The sequence below is a fragment of the Hakea prostrata genome, chromosome 5 (assembly GCF_041222555.1).
Source record: "Hakea prostrata isolate BN-2017 chromosome 5, UWA_Hpros_2, whole genome shotgun sequence".
Lineage (NCBI taxonomy): Eukaryota > Viridiplantae > Streptophyta > Magnoliopsida > Proteales > Proteaceae > Hakea > Hakea prostrata.
In genome coordinates, this window is record NC_142604.1 from 6,777,420 (window position 1) to 6,794,690 (window position 17,271).

At 39.8% G+C, this 17,271-nt stretch overlaps 1 protein-coding gene across 1 annotated transcript; it reads right to left on the reverse strand.

The window, feature by feature from the left end:
* Positions 1-393: 393 nt before the first annotated feature.
* CHB3 (DNA-binding family protein) lies at positions 394-16,447 on the reverse strand. The gene is made up of 7 exons (XM_089155026.1): positions 15,808-16,447; positions 15,006-15,529; positions 5,270-6,028; positions 4,983-5,152; positions 4,315-4,889; positions 3,962-4,152; positions 394-3,881 (listed from the first exon to the last, which is right to left on the reverse strand). The coding sequence occupies exons 1-7, from the start codon at positions 16,334-16,336 to the stop codon at positions 3,507-3,509; spliced, it is 3,123 nt and encodes a 1,040-aa protein (XP_089011152.1). The 5' UTR covers positions 16,337-16,447; the 3' UTR covers positions 394-3,506.
* Positions 16,448-17,271: the final 824 nt, after the last annotated feature.

Below are 17,271 nucleotides of genomic sequence, written 5' to 3' on the forward strand. Positions count from 1 at the left end.
AAACCCGGTTCTTCTCTCCCCCTCTTCTTTTCCAGGTAAAGAATCACAAAGCTATTGTGGACCACTGATAAACTGTGTTGTTGCTGAATACAAATTATTCATTTGATAACATTGTTGTACAAGACATGGCAGATGACACAAACATAGACAGTATAATAATCTTCTGTTGATGACTTGGTGGGCAGATAATAACAGCATTCTTGAATTGATGACTTAAGCAGATAATAATAATCTCCAAACTTACTTTCACGTGCAAGCATTACACATGGATAAATAATGCACAAGCTGCGATAAAGACTATTCCACCATCATATGACAGCGATAATCAGCATTACAGAGGATGAACATCCCTCCCCCCCCAAAAAAAAAAAAAAAAAAAAGAAAAAGGGGGCTATATTTAAGATCCCAGGCAGGCAGATTTGAACAAATCTAAACAAATAATTTTCAATAATAATAATTATAATCCCACCACTCTAGGCAATTACCAGTGCTCAAAAATAGCATCTGCAAATTGATGTGATTTAGGGCCCACTAGAGCAATAAAATTGCAATGTAAGACCAATGGCAATAAAATACAACACAGTTTAGTAATTAGGCCATCGCTCAAAGGCTCACTTTCAACAAATAAACACAACTCAAATAATGGAAAGAATGGCAACCTTGTAATATAACACTAATTCAAAGGCAAAAATGGACCATATAGACTTTAATGGAGGACTAAGTAAAGGGGTAATTCTGGAATTCCCAAAAAAAAAAGTAATAAAAAGGATTTACTGAATACAACCTAGGGTAATCTAGGTAGTGCCAAAAAGGGGGTCTACAGGAAAACAAACCACCTAGGTTTGTCTTCACCCTTCATTCCCAAGCCAAGGGGTTGGGACTGGTAGGTAGAAACAAAAATGATCCCCCCCCAGTGAGAGTCAAGACCCATGAACAGACAAGTCTCTAAGAATCCACTGCAGAACCTACCAGAAACTAGGTGGAAGAGCTAATAAATCAATGGAAGATATCTTCACTGTTAATACAACTGTTCAACTTGTGGAGAGCAGCCAAAACCAGCAAAACATAGAAAGCAGAAGAGACAAAAGCAGCAGTGAGGAACCTCAAACTAGAAGAGAACCATAATCAAAGAAGGAAAAAAAATTGACATTTCTGTTGCTTCTATATGATTTTGTGGAGAGAATCCATCTCTGATTTCGGTTCATTCTTCCTGTTTGGGTTGATAAAGTTCTCTCATATAGCCATTAGACTTGGAAAAGTGGCAGCAAAGGCAGCAAAATGACAGAATATAGCAAGTTATTAGACTTGGAATAGGAATTTCTCTAGAAGCATCAATATTCATGCACAATAAACCCTAGTGTCCATTATTCAACTACCCTGGTTTCAGATACTTCTTCATTGTTGCTCTGATAGTATGTTGGGGAAAAAGAAAAAGAAAAAAACCTTGGTCTATTAATCCAGGACCTGCAGAGAAGAATAATAGAACAGAGAGAGAGTGTGTGCGCATGAACAATATGGGATTCTAGACTTCCTATCATGAGCTTCATCCATTATTTATAAACAGCAGACCATTTGTAGGAACCTCCAAAGAGCCCAAACCTAATGAGTAAAAAAATATGGAACAACAAACAAAAGTAAGCCTAACATAGCTAAAACTGAATGTCAAGTACACAACTTCAATCATAATAAGTAATAACGACAACCACCACGCTCTCTCTATTTAATCAACACGGGATCCTGCATCACTAAGACTTTAGTACCACAGCATATGCCGTAACGGCAAAAATATCTTTAACTCTGATAGAATGACCAAATATTTCCCAATTAATACCAAAACTATATTCAAAATAATGGCTCTCGTCTGCATGTCTACGTATGTAATTCAACAAGCCAAATGGATCTAGGATGAACAACATAAAGCCACTTTGTTGGAACCTATAGTTTTTATTCTTTTATGCCCTTTAACAATCAGAAACTCCTGCAGCTACAACATAGAGAAGTCAGTTTTGCTTCTATGATGGAAGGAATTTGCAAAAAAGGAAAAAGAACTTCTGTAATGTCTAATCATCAACCTCTGATTAATGTAGCAATTCATGGTTAGTGAATTGATATCTGAGCTATCTAAAAATGAGAATGTCAGAAAGTTCAAGAAAGCTTCTTCAAAATGGAAAAGATATACATTAATTCTACCCTGATAAACTGTCTCTTCATATGGCCATATGCCAAAGAACTATGTTTGGCATCTATATAATATAACTTCTATAAAACATATCCTGTAGTTGGAACTTACTCATACTATGCTTGGCATCTATATAATAATAACTTCTATAAAACATATCCTGTAGTTGGAACTTACTCGGCATCGGATAGCTAAAAGTGACAGCCACTACAAAGAACAAGTTGACTAAATGATATCGCTTCGGCATTTCAGAAACTCATCGAAACCCAGTCAGTAGTCTAAATCATTGCCAATAGTCCAAGCTACTGGTGTGGCAAACCTGATGATCATCCTCTTCTGATCAACTTATGCGTTTTGAACAGGTAGGGCTAGGAATCGCAAACAATGACTTCTTCTTTTGCAAGTTCATGCAAAGAACAAGACCCAAGCTTCACGTGTGGAGGAATTTTGAGACCATTCAAGAAAGTAGCAACAGGAATGGCAATGTCGATGTTCATTACTATAGCTAAGCCCCAGCTTGTTTACAAATGCAGCTATACCAGCTCTGGTGGAACCAAACCTGAAATCTCTATGCATATCATAATGAAGTAAAAATTCCAAAGGAAATCATTATAGGGAGCAAAGTAAAAAACTTCCTCCATTAAGAGTGACAATAGACATTCCAGAAGTGACAGCATGATTGCAAAAAAATTTCTTCATTCGTAACTATGACCCAAGCTTCAGCTTGCTTTTCTACCAGCATATATTCGAACAGATAAAACAAACCTAGAACCTATATCCCTTATAAAGTGTAAAACTAAAACGAAAAAATATTCCTTGACAATATAAATAACATGGCCATCGCTTAAGAATACCAAGAGAATCCAATTTTCCTCAAAGCTGGATATGTCCATCTTCCTATGCTGGTATCATTTATAGTTAGCATAAAGAAAATGGGTTTACAAACACCAACCAGGGGATCCTCAAATCCAGAAGCAACTGAATATGATTTTACCTATCTGTAGACTTTGAATACCATGTTCTGACTTTCAACTGTTAGTTATAATGACCATAAGTTAGGAGTAACATATAACCTAGAGAAATTCCTAGGTGAAGACTGAAGATTAGGCCTATCGGTTCATGGGTCCCAGATTCTATAAATGAGCCATAAGTATGTTACAGCATGAGAAGATTGAAAACCCCATTACTCAGCTTTTGCCAATAAAACAACAACTCAGCCAATTACCAATAAAACAATTAAGTAGCCACTTTACAGCTGGTATTAGACCTCATGGAGCCGCTGCATAGAACTAAAAAAGATTACATCAGCATGTCTGTAATTGGATCACTAACTTGTTCCAACTGAAGAAGTTTTATCCTGGTTTGATGGATGACTCAAACTTCCTGTGACACTACTGGGGATAGATGAGTTTGAAAGGAGAGGAGCTGAAGGCATCATGGTTCTTTTAACTGAAGACTTTGAAGAGTTCATGCCTGGCAACGGCTTTGGCACTGAATTTGAATAGCCTATCGGGATTTTGTTGTTAGGATATGATGGTGGTAATGTTCTCGACGAGGAAGCTGGTAAGCCCAGCCGTGCAGCAATTATCTGGGCTCGCTCTTGGTAAAGCCTCTGCCTTGACCGATCCATTTGTTCCCTGACTCTTACTATCATGCTTTCCATCTCTGAAAAGAAAGCCAACTTGGTCTCCAACTTATGCACCTGCAGTAGATGATAAATCAAAATCAGGTCAATCTAAACAACTAATGATAGCCATCACTACCTCTCTGCCAAGAGGATACCTGCTTCTCAATTAAAAACGTAGTAAGCTGTCGTATTTGGTCTTCTTCTTGCTTAGCTAGAAGCTTTGCCTTCACACCAGCAGCTGAAATAGCAGTTATTGCAGCACGCTTCACTTTGTCTACATAACGTTGATCTTTAGTTTCCATCAACCTGCCGTTCTCACTTTTACAGTCTGACAGTTTTGTATTATCTGCAAGAAAATCGACAGAAATGTTATCAGAAAGATACAAAATACCACCAGTTGAGGATTTTTACCAGACTAAGCGCTCACCAGATAAGTTTGATCATATGACATAATTTTCCTCAAATTCTCAGGGGTAAATGTGAAAGATCTTGTAAGAACCTGCATTACCTCCAGTTTTTTCATCCGCTCTGCTCTGAACCATTGAATTAGATGCAACTGGTTGCGAAGCCTTTTTCTCCTTCTCTTCCTTCTCTTGGGAGGGAATAGACTCACACTTCTTATCAACTGCGTTTGTCACCTCTGAACATTTAGTGGCCTCTACCACTGCACCTTCATCAACTGATTTATTTACAGAACTTGGTGGGTCTTCAGCTGGCAAAGCCAAATCATCCTTCATCGGGTCTGATTTTCCATCCCCATTATCTGGCTCATGTGATTCTTTCACAGTAATGGGTCCAACCTCATTCTGAGTACTTAGTGACACCTTGTCCTGGGAATTTGTGGTGACCCTCTCCTCAGTTGTTACATCTTCTAGTGCCTTAGAAACACATGGCTTCTCTGTCAAATCCTCACTAGGAAAAGCACATGATTCCTCTTTTGAGACAGCATTAACAATTTTTTGGACAGAAGAATCCTTAGATGGATCAATCCCATCGACATTTGATGTATGTGCTTCTTCCCCCTGTTCTTCCACATTCTGATTTTTATTTTGGGCTTCCAATTCAACCATTTCAACGACAGCACTGCAGTAGTTACAAAGTGATCAGATCAAGCACCCCAAGTGTGACTAATTAAACCATATAAATATCCATAACCAAGCAGTCCAAGCCACAAACCTCTCAGAGACATGTGGTTCCTTCATGTCATCTGCTGGCGGATCTTCAAGAAGAAAACAGTTCCTTGTAGCAAGCTGAATGGCAGGAGAATCCTCAGAAATGGTCTTCAGTAAACGAATGGTTGAAGCAGCAGCAACATTAGGTTCCACCAGGCGGGCAATGAATGCTACCTGCAGAAATGGATATATAAAGAATATGCAAATAACCACCACACCACAAGGTGAAATGAGCATGTAATTATGGTTTGTATATATTCATTAGTTTATGGGGGTATGTATCCAACATACCAATGCCATAACCGGGTTCCCCGCATCAGAAAATGAAAGAGAACCTTCACACTCAGGAAGAGGGCTAACAGCTTGAAATGCTTCTTTCAAGGCTTTTAGCGCATGATTAGTATCCAAATCTGAGTCAACTTTTCCTTGACCTTCATCTTTTGACTTTGACGCATCCACAACCAAAGAAAGGGATTTTTCCTCCTTGGCTGCACTTTTACTCTCATTGTCTGTGCTTTTATTCTCTACATTGGGTGTGCTTTTGCTCTCTTCGTTGGCAGTGCTTTTGCTCTCTTCGTTGGCAGTGCTTTTGTTCTCTTCGTTGGTAGTGCTTTTGCTCTCTTCATTGGCTGCACCAATGCTGTCCTCATTGGTAACACATTTTCCCTCCTCACTGGCCTTACTCTCAGTTATTTCTGGAGCATCCTTCAAAGCAGATGTAATATCATTCACTGAATCTGGATTTGTGTTTCCTTGGGTACCAGTGTCAATATTCTCTTTGTGCTCCAGAAAAATGTCTTCGATTGGCATTTGAACAAAATGCAAGATACACTGAGCTTTGGTTTTAGTGGCTACATGTTCGGCAATCTCATTCCAATTTTCCCCATATAGCTCCAAAGCTTCCAGAAGCAGAAGAGTCTCTTGATCGGTCCAACTACCCCCACTTACACCAGGAGCCTCAGCAGGTTCCATGAGAATGAAATCAGATGGGGACATGCCAGAATCAAACTTCCCATCATTATAACACTCTGAGCATAAATCAAAATCAGCCTGCAAGGCAAGATGAAATTAGCATGTTAAAAGTTCAAAATACAAGGCAGGAAAACATAGAAAAATTGCCCATGCCCAACTTTAGATAATAGAAAAAAATTTATTTCAAGTTTTCGAAGAAAAAAAATTGGGTTTTTCAGGGTTATTTCGTTTAAATTTTTAAAAAAAAAATTCCACAAGGGGGAGCAGAAGGGAAGTTAAGGTGAGAGTCGAAGTGATCACAATCCAGTGAAGTTACCAGCCGAGCTAGCTAGAACCTCCAAAATTTTTTTTTTTTTTTTAATATCAGAAATCTGTTTGAAATCCATTATTTCGAGGTTTTTATAAAGCAATAACAAACATTCCTTTAGCACCATGGAAACACTTGCAAGTATATGTCTTAGCACTCCTCTATTGTAGGAGTATATTGACTGAATCCTTTACACAGTATTTTCCCTCTCACTCTCTATTGCATCATACAAGTGATGAAGAGCAAACCAAAATAAGTTAAACAACAAGAAGAAATTTTAGACACGGCTTTCCAAACATAAGTCCAGCATATTCTAGTAATTTTGTGAAGTTAAGCCTTGATTTCTTGTTTAGTTTTAGCAAGTCACAGCAGTAATGGTCACCCCCAAAACAAAGGTCTGAGAAGTAATAGGACGTTTGTAAGTTAGAATTATTTGGAGTTTTGGAAGTAATAGGAAGTTAGTAAGCTAGGATTATTTGGAGTTTTTGGTTCAAGTCTATCCTACTGCTATTTTGTCAGGAGTACTAGAATAATGGAAGAGTCATGCACCATCCTTTGGTCATTTTGAAGGGTAAAACTATACCAGAATCAGTAGAGAGTCTATTATAGACACTTCCCACAAATTTCAGAATTGAAGTTTTTAGAAATTTTTCTACAACCTTGTGTGTATTTTGGATTCAGCACTGGAATTGGGTAGATTCTCAAAGGACTTTTGGTTGATTGCTACATGCTTTCTCTTATCTATTCTCTTAATTCCTTTAGTTCTCAATAAGTTTCAAGTTATTCTTCATCTCTTTTAAAACAGTGGAACACCTCTTATTTTACTCAATTAGATTGTTCCAGTAATTCATGTCTTCTTTAATAGTAAGGAATCTTCTTTAAATTTTGGTGGCTAGAGTATCATTCTCCCCGGGATCTGGCCTTAGTTTTATCATTCTCTTCCAGGAACTAGTTTACATTTTAAGTTTCTCATTCATATATCGGTCACCTTTAACAACCTAACCCATTTTTTATAGTTTCCACAAGCTATCTCCTATCATCCCTTCTGTGCATCTAAGTTTTAGGATACTTTATGGACCTGAAGTCCCAAACGGGAAGCTCACTTGAAAAGAACTTGATGACCAACAGACCACAAACCTAATTAAAATATCTACATTTTTTTGTGTAGCCCCTCAACTAATCTGTTTCCTGTCAGTTGATTATCATCAACGGTGTTGCTATCATTCTCTTTCTCAGGCCCTACATCCTTGAGATCTTATTTAAGGCCTTTAGGATGCTGTTGGATTAATACATAAACAGCAGATGGCAAAACATAAACTTTTAAGCTTCCTAGGACCAAAGCTAGCTTACATTAATCAGTGACTTTATTCTTCATCCTTCAGAGGCCAATAAACAAAACCAGCCCTCAATAGAAAATTATCTAGAAGTAGAAAATATCTACAGCCTTCTATTCAGATATCCTTCAGTGCTCCAAACCCAGATCATTCATGAGGACAGATCTTCCCAAAGATATTCATACTTGCTAGGTAAGTATTTGATAACATGAAGCTCTTAGTTTCTCTCAGTGACACCCAGATATCCTTCAGGTCTCCCAATCCAGATAGTCCATTAGACAGATCTTCCAAAAGATATTCTAACTTGCAAGATGAGTATTTGGTAACATGCAGCTCTTACTTTCACTGGTGACATCCACTCCAAGTTACCAGTTTACTGACATACAATTGCAGATAATGAGGAGTTGTCTTCTTGTTTCCTCCTCCATTCACAAACATCTAGTCAAACAAGAGAGTTCCCTACCATTCAAATTATCCAAATTGTCACCTGGTACATGATGCAGGGTATCATCATGCTGTGGCCAGCCCAAGCTGGCTGGGGCACCCCAAGCTGGCTGGGGCACCCCAAGCCCCTTTGTTTATTGCTATTTGTACACCCAGTGGCCTTGCTAGGAAACCACTAAGCTGCCTCTCTAATTTTCCTATTTCTAATGTTTTGAGCCTTTTTCCTATTTCTAGGCTATTAATTAGTCTTCTCACATTTCGTAGGCTTATACAGAAGACCTTTAGAATTTTCTTCAAGAGTCAATTAATTCTCTTGGTATATGTTTTCTATAGTTCAATGTTGGGATCAATTTTTTTTGGGGTGTACTTTCCTATGTCTTGGGGGCAAATTTCTATAACTGTATGGGGAATTCCAAAGGAGTTTTGGAACCATAATCTCTCTTTACTACAGTTGCTTTGTACAGATTTCCATCTCTACATAGTGCAAGTCCTGGCTGGGCAGCCATAAGTTGATAGGAATACAGATTTGCTTTCTGTAAAAATTACTGGGGATCTCAGCAAATACACCCAAGTGAATCTCATTTTGATGAAGCTAAATGGACTTCTAAGGTGGGCTTCAAAGGATCTCTAGCAGCCAAAAGTATCTTAAGTTTCTGTATATCTTACTTCTCTTGATTTCAACTACATCTATCACCATCCTCACCATATTTAACCTACCTTCGTACAGTTTCATAACCTAACCCTTCACAGCTGAGCCAGTGAGAGCAGTCGAATCAGTCTAGTCCTTCTTGGTTTCATCATCGGAAATCGCAAGATTGGGTTGAGCAGCAAGTCAACTTGGTGCTTAAAAGGCGCCACCATTACCAACAAACACAACAGCCTTAAAAAACTTATTTGCCTCCCCCACTTTGGACCTACCCAACCTGATTTCAATCAGGATGTCCTCCAGAATTGCTCTTCAATCAGTTGCCATCAGGTATCCAACATTCTGAAGCAAGAATCTACGCAACCAGTTATGCCCTAATTAATAGGAGCTGATGTAGATGCCAAGCTGTTCGGCAAGAAATATAACAGAAGAATTAAGAAGAACATGGCTGGTTCATTTGCTCTGGGGCCATAAGGCCAAGTAGTTGCAGACCTGGGATTCTAGAAGAGCAAAAACACTGTTCACGTGTACGGCAACTTGAACAGTGTCACAGATTCATTTACAGGGTCTCAATGAGAAGATTATGGAAGGTATGATGGGGCCCACTCGCATCCTGGAGGACTGAAGACTTTAGTGTTTAGTTTATTTTTTATTTGTTACCTAAGTTCTAAAAGTTAGTTTCTATTTTAACATTCAAGCATGTGGCTGATTATAAAACTTTGTTCCTAATTTTTTAATTATAGTCAGTTTCTAAATTTTTGTCGCTGAGAATACTAGCGAGATCAATAAAATATTTTCAACCCATATTTCTCTATATTTTATGTAACTTGGAGAGCAGGAAATGGCACTCTATAAATATGTAATAGGCTATTCTCAGCCCATAGATTTTTATGCACTTATTAATGAAGCTTTGCTTTGAATTTATTATCTTGTCACTTTGCTTGAGTGATAAGTTTGTTGTTGAGAGCTAAAACATTAGGTTGAGGAACCAAGCTAAGAGAGCTGAAACACATTTATCTCTTTTCTTTCTTTGCTTGTTCAAGCCTAGGTTGACATTGTTGCTGCATGAACTATTGCTGTCCTCCATTCAAATCATGATCCAGTCTCTACAATCTGATTTGGCTTGTGTTGAAGTTGTTGTTACATGAACTATTGCCATCGAAAACTAAAGAGATTTAGTACTGGAATAAAAAGAACAAACACCAACAACAGACAAACTGGTTATGACGGTGCTAGTTGCCCACACAGCAAACACTGTCCCTCAGCCATAGGCTGCCCAAACACTCACATATAATATTGCATACCCTTTCCTCACACCTTCCCCCTTTTTATAGCCCAACATGTGTCAGTTATAGCAACTCCCCCCACTCTCCTTCCTGGTCATATCATGATCCCAGAGCCCTAACACTACCGACCCCTTGAAATTTACCTTGTCCTCAAGGTGAAGGAAAATCAAGAGCTTAGTCTTCACATGCTTACCACACAGCCAAGCCAATTCAGCAACATTCTCAGAGGCCCAACAGCAAACCCATTTCCCATGATGCAGTTGGTGTCTAATGCTACCGTTGCAGTATGCAATACCACAGTCATTGTGTTTGAAGGATCGTATAGGCATCTGCTTTATAAGAAAGGAGCTTGTATATCCTACTCTCTGGTATTCAACCTTGGACTAGACAACTCTATACTGGTACCTGAAGGAAAATAAAGTCCCTTTCCATCAGTTGATAAAGTTTTCAGTACACTGAGGTTCGTCATGTAAAATTGCACTTGGACATCATCATTGGCTGTATCTGGTTTCCAGTTGGGTCCAGACCACTCATGAACCTCCACGGAGAACTCCAGGTCACCATCATTCCACTGCTTGTGTGCCTCAGTATCCTTCCAAATATTACCAGTTATGCCAGGAACGATAACCTCCAATATTTGAAATAGAGATGTTGCCCCCATCAATTTGCATCAACTGCTGTAACTTTTGGTTCAGGTATGCCTCTACTCTAACCCATGTTGGTCCTGTTATCTCAGTCAATGAATGGAGGCAACAACCTCGAATTTGCATTATATCTCCTAATATCTTTAGCAGGGTTTGGACATTTAATGACACCCTTGATTTTGTGCAGCAATTCAGACACTATCCCCACACAGCAAGGGTATAACCCTTGACTTCAAATCAATATCACCATCAAGAGCAGCAATCTCTATTGAACAGACACCTTGTGGATCTGAAGTACCAAGTGAGACCAGATCAAAACCAAATCCAAAAATACATTGTTCGCAAAAGGGAGCGTTAAAGCCCCTATGTATGCCAATGGATCGACGCTGGAGGATTAGTTTCGAAAGCGCTCACAGGTTACCAAACTCGGTTTCAGTTTGATTTCTTCAATCCAGCCGCTTATCTTCAAACACAAGCCAACATGCAAGGGTCATCATCTTCACAAGCAACAGCACCTGACAGAAATGGACAGAGCAGCGCTTTTCACTGGCTTTCTATGGCAAAGTTCCCCTCACGTACATTGTGGCTTTGATTTATGCCTCTGCAATCATCAGGTTGTAGATTGAAGGAAGAGAAACAATGGACTTCCTCTTATACCCCTACCCTTTAGTTCCTAGGAATGTATTTGGCTTTTATGGGATCCCGCATGCACACGTACAAGCCCATAGCCCAGGTAAGTGTCCTCTTGGACCTTGGAATTAACTGGGCTTTCCAAGGCCCATTTATCTGCTTTACTACACTTGACCAAGTGTTTCAGCCAGACCAGGGGTCCAACTGCTGACCGGTCCAACCCTGTCCTCTTCCTCTCTTCTCTTGCGATTCCAACCCTAGCCGTTTCCCCTAAATATTGCCGCCAACCCTGTCTAATTCCAATAACCACACCTTAGCGGGAAGTTGGCAACCAAACATGGGTGAGATCTTGCTGGACTTCTCTCTATCACCATCCCCCACTCTCAGTGTTGGAAACGACAACAAGTTCCCTTTGTCGCAGCCACCCTCAACCAACGAGGTTCCACCAGAGTTCGCATCGTCCAACAGCTCTTCACCCTAGTCCGACGACAACTCTACGACTCACCATTCCCTCTATTGTCTTCTTCTCCCTTTGTATTGAACTCATTCACATCTTGCAATAAAAATACCGCCATTCTGCAACTCTACAAGGAAGCCTAACACCATCCACCTTACCATATTGATTAAAGGAGGATTCCCCATCTTCAATCTTCACATTAGACTCCAGAGAGTGGCGAGCCAACTGGCTCACTCTGGTCCCCAAGTTCACACTTGCTTTGTGTTTTGTCTTCCCTTCACCAAAATTGAATTGCAGGGCTTCCTTGAAGCTTGAGCAATCAAATTCTTGCCATTTCCTCCAATAGAACCAATCCAATGCTTCTTTCAAGTGTTAGAGAGCCAGAGCCAAACCCAATTGATCCTTGTATTTAACCTGGTGTGCCCAACAAAAGAGAATGACCTCTTTAAGCCATCCCTACACATCTCTTCTTCAGAAAATATGGACAATCCAGTCTCCACCTTCCTCCCCTTGGTTTGGAATGCGCCTTGGTACCAATTTGTCAGGAACCCACAAATCGAATACGAAAACTAATGAGATTTAATTACTGAAACAAAAAGAACAAACAGAATGAAAAATAAACTGGATATGATGGTGCCAGTCACCCCCACAACATACGTTGTTGCTCACCCATAGGCTAACCAAACACACACATAAAACATTGCATTCCCTTCCCTCACACCTTTAACCCACCATGTGTTAGTTATAGCAACTCCCCCCACTCTCTTTCCTCCACATATCATGATCCCAGGGCCCTAACACCATTTCATTAATTAATATTAGAAGCTCTCAACTTCTCCTTCACAGAGTCCAACCGCAACAGAAAGCTTGAATTTCATTATGTCAAAGATGCGGAGCAGTATTGCACGACCACAATTGTCAAGGTGCCACTTAGCGTGACTTTGGATGGCTAAACACCTCCTGCGATTTTCGTTTTATTTTCAAACTCATAATTCAATGCTTTTTTAAATGTTTCTAAGGACAGTACATGCAATTTCGATACATTGACATGTATAGGAATGAAAATGATACCTCCTTTAGTATTTTAGTAGATTGAGTACACTAATAAGTCACACTTCATATAACTCTATCACACATGCTTATTGACATACCAAGGGCATTGAAGATGAAGTTGGAGAAAAAGAACAAGAAGAGAAACTTGACGGAACTCAATGCTGCTGCTATAAATGCAAATGCCATAGGCAGATACTTCTTTCATGTACTTTTATTCCTCTAGCTTCTCGTTTTATGTTTCAGGCTTCTATGCTTCATTTCTTTTCTTCTACTTCTTTCAGTCTCCTTTTCTCTAGTTTTCCCTTTTCCCTTCTGGCATCCTCATCTTCTTCTCCTCTTGGTTCCTGAATTCTCATGTTTTCTCCTTTTTCTTAGTAACTAATGATTCTCCGGATACTTGAGTAGCTCCATCTGATGCCACCCAGCAATCCTCCCTGAAATCTTCACTACCCGTCTCCTCCACCCTTCCTTTCCTTGCTTCTTTTTCTCCTTTTATTTTTTTCCCTCTTTTGATCCATGTTGTCTTCTTCTTTCTTCTTCTTTTTTCCTTTTCCCCGCTTCCTCCTTGGCCTTCTTCTCTGGATGAGGAAGTAGTGGAGGTTCGCCAGATTCCTCTTGCTAGTGTTGGCCGGGGGCTTTGTTTGGTACTGTGCCTGCGACTTAAAGAAAATTGCTAGTAATTCATCTTAGTTATGTAACGCATTTGTTAGTATATGTCATGCAATTATGTGATTATATGACTAATTCTATTATTAAGTGATTCAAGGATTTTTTTTTTTCTTTTTTTTTTATTCTGCAATTGCAAGATCTACAGATTATGTCCTTCTGCCATTATGTGAGTATGTGACTTCGCAATTTTTTAATTATTATTTAATTCATCAGGCTTATGAGCATCAACATCAGCATCTGGGCTTAACGCATTCACGCATACCTTGGAACCTTATCACTTAAGCACTGCCCCTCCACAGCCTTGGATCTCCTTGCCAACCATGGGCACAACTCTATTTATAGATTTAGGGACACAAATTTACTGAATATAGAAAAATAAAACTAAAGTAGTACTAAAGGCCACGAAGCTTTCAAATTCCACTCTCTCGAAACTTGATAATTCCTTAGAAGGGCGTGCCTAAAGCACAAGGCTCCTGCCACTGTGAAGTCTCTGGAGGGTCATAACGTACACAGACTCACTCCTGCTTCATAGGAGGCTATTTCCAAATGGAGCAACCTTGCACTCGATGGTCCATTGCTATTCAAACTTATCAATTGCTTCCCAACTTCCTTCATGCCGACAATCAACGATGATCTATCTGCCAAGATTCTCTTTTCTATGAATAACAAAGTTCGCCAAACATATAAATTCTAATGAATTTGTTTGCCATCATCAATATTTGTTTTGTGCTCTGAACTTTATTTATGAAATATTTCTACTCCACCCCCCACCTACCCCAGGGGAAAATAACACTGGAACAAATTTTTATTCACATCATAATCTTTATTCATTTGTTCCATGGTTACAAGCATCTTGTTCTTTGCCTTCCAAGACTCTCCAGTTCCACCAAATCTTTAGATTCTTTCAGTCAACCCAATCCAGCAATTCAGCTAAATACCTTAGATTTCATCCCATCGCTGAAACAAAAAATCCCTTTGCACTGCCACTTTTCTTGCTCTTAATTCTCTGAACCAGTGAACCGTCTAAAAATATTGATACTTTCCTGCTCTTTCAGTTTTCAAATAACATCCCACAGTTCCCTTATTTAGTATCAATACAGGATAGCCAAATCCTACAAAATTATGTTTTAATTAGTTTATCTAACCTCATTGATATTTTATTGATTAAGGATGCCTCATACTCCCAGTACTATCACTATATGATATGCTCGTGAGAACTGTCTACTGAAACTTCTTGCAGCAACATGCGTATTTACTGTTCCAAGTACACAAAGGCTAGTATATAGAGATTATCAAGAAAATATTTCTAATAACAAGGGTTGAGGCCATAACTATGAGTAGGGGTTTGTTTTGGACATAAATGGTTCAATAATTGCTTTGATGATTGCTTAGCAAATTATGTATAGCGGTTAAACAAGATTTGACTCTGTAAGCAGCAGTTCAAAAATAGCAACTTTTTGCACTAACAAGCATACTGAATTTTCAGGCTAAATTTCCACCTTAAATAAACAAGAAGCTATGGGCAGCTCTGCATACTTTATATCTCTATAGCAAGCATTTCAAAATTGAACACCATGAAACACACCTGCTTCTGGCAATGATAACGCTTGCGAGAACAATCTGCCGAGCATGAGTTGCAATGGTACTCTACTGAGGGACCCTCTGGCCTCACCAAATCGTCAACAATTGCTGTCTCGGGAAATAAGCGAGGAGGCACAACAGGTGTGGATAAGTCTGCCCTCGGACCCGGTGAAAGCAACTGAACTGTGTCAAACCGATACAGTTTCTCGAGCAAAGTAGTAGTGTTTACAATTGCATCAACCTCGGCATTGGCCATGACAGAATCTGAGGGTGGAAAGGGATGGAAGTTGATTAAACCCCAGTAATCTAAGAACTCCATGACCTCTTGCCTCGCATCCGGCTCTCCAACAGAAAGCTCTGACAGATCTTTCAACTCGATAGGAGTCTGAGGATCCGCATGGAACTTCTTCATAATGTGATTGCGTATTCCCAAATAGATGTCAGGCGTTCGCTTCTCAGACTTACCATTGAAGAACAAAGGCATGGAACGCTCCTCCAGAGGATGAATTTTGGTCCATGAAAACCACCCTATTCATCGAAAAATAAAAATGCCCCATAAAAATATGACTTCGCCGCTTTATATCTTTACTAGTTCTTAATAACTACGCTTCACACGAAACCAAAACAGTACCACCACTGAATTCGTCGTGAGCTAATGTCATGTAAATCTCAAATCGAAAACCCTAAATTTGAGCCAATGGATTTATGGAACACAAGAAATATGCAGAGAAATGTACAAGACAGAACAAGCGAACGAGGATAAACAAAATTAAATTTAGGGCCTTTAATAAAAACATCAAAATCACCTGCATGCGTAGGGACGACATGAGCGTTGGTGTCACGGGATCTGACAGCTTCGAATTCGGCATCCATGAGAGGCTCCAAATCCTGCCAGTATTCTTTGGCGGCATTAGATTCTTCAGCAGCACCTTCACCAGATGAAGTCGAGACAAGAGATTGCCCTGTCCCCGGCGGCTTCCCTGTGGCAGAAGTAGCAGCAGCAGCAGCTGCAGCCGCAGCAGCCAAGGCGAGCTTGTTTGGAGATTGTCTAGCGCGGGTACAGGGACCATTATGATTAGGAGGTAGTGGCACCGAGGGTCTCTCCTTCGCAAGACGCTTCGGCGTTGAAGAGATACCAGATGTATTTGAGTTGTTGGCTTTTCTTTTGGGAGCACCAGCTCTCCTTTTAGGTGGTTGTTCCACAACTTGCACTTCTGGCGTTTTCGTCGTCGAAATAAAACTGGTTGCAGCGGTGGTGTTGGTGGTGGTGTTGCTGCTGGCACCGCCGGTGGCGACATTAGTTACCGGAGCTCCGCCTTCACGGCCCTTCTCCATCGTTCCAGGGTTCCGTTTCACTGCGATCGTCGTCTCCAAATAAACAACATCACATCTTCTTTCCGATGTAATAATTCAACTCCTCTCTCATCTCTTTCACCCAAAAGGCATTGTTTCTGCTACCAAAAAAAAAAAGAACACTGTTTTGTTTCTATTGTTTATTTTAATCGTCGATGATTTCCATTTTACGTTTTGAGGCCCATTCGGTCATTTCAGAAGTGGGTTCCTCCGACTCTCCGAGGCTCCGATTCCGTACAAAATGTGTTAAAAATTAAAATCATGCCACGATGGTTTACGTATCAAATCCGAAATTGAGCCGATTCATTGGACCACAATTAATTTGGTCCAAATTTAAACCCAAGTAAAGTCGCAATCGGCTTGATTTTGATGAAAGAAGCGCCAATAATTGAACTTCAAAATCCCTATTTTTATCCTTGATAATTTAACTCACTTGGATTCTTGCTTATATTTTGATGTTTCTAACTATTGTGCCAATTTGCTCCAAGTCCCTCAGCTAGAGATCAATTTTTCGAGTCAGCCAACCAGCATGGCCAACAAATAAACTAATTTCGTTCCGTCACGGAGACCACTTAACCGATACAACATCTTCAAGAATATAAGTTGTTAGTCTCATTTGTGGATCGGCGTGCCCTCGCATTAATTTTGCATTTAATTAATACCCTACACGTATTAGGAGATATGAAGACCTCGATAATATCCATTGGGAGCTTGCCTTTTGCCATCTTGCCAAGAGTTCAGGTGAAGACAAGTCACATTAGCAATCAACTTTTCCAATGTCATTATAAAATTAAAATAGTCCGTTGAATGCCTCAGGGCTATGTCATAATAGACCCGAATACTTGCCCCGGATTGATGTCCAGAGCATAATTGCAATAGTGGATAACTATACAAATAGATAGAAGGGAGATGGGAGA

Bases quoted from the DNA above. Each gene is read 5' to 3' on its own strand.
- CHB3 (XM_089155026.1), bottom strand. From the start codon at position 16,336: ATGGAGAAGGGCCGTGAAGGCGGAGCTCCGGTAACTAATGTCGCCACC. The intron at 15,530-15,807 runs GTGATTTTGATG...TTCGATGAATAG, and splicing joins TGTCGTCCCTACGCATGCAG to GGTGGTTTTCATGGACCAAA. The intron at 4,153-4,314 runs GTAATGCAGGTT...ATTTTCTTGCAG, and splicing joins AGCGGATGAAAAAACTGGAG to ATAATACAAAACTGTCAGAC.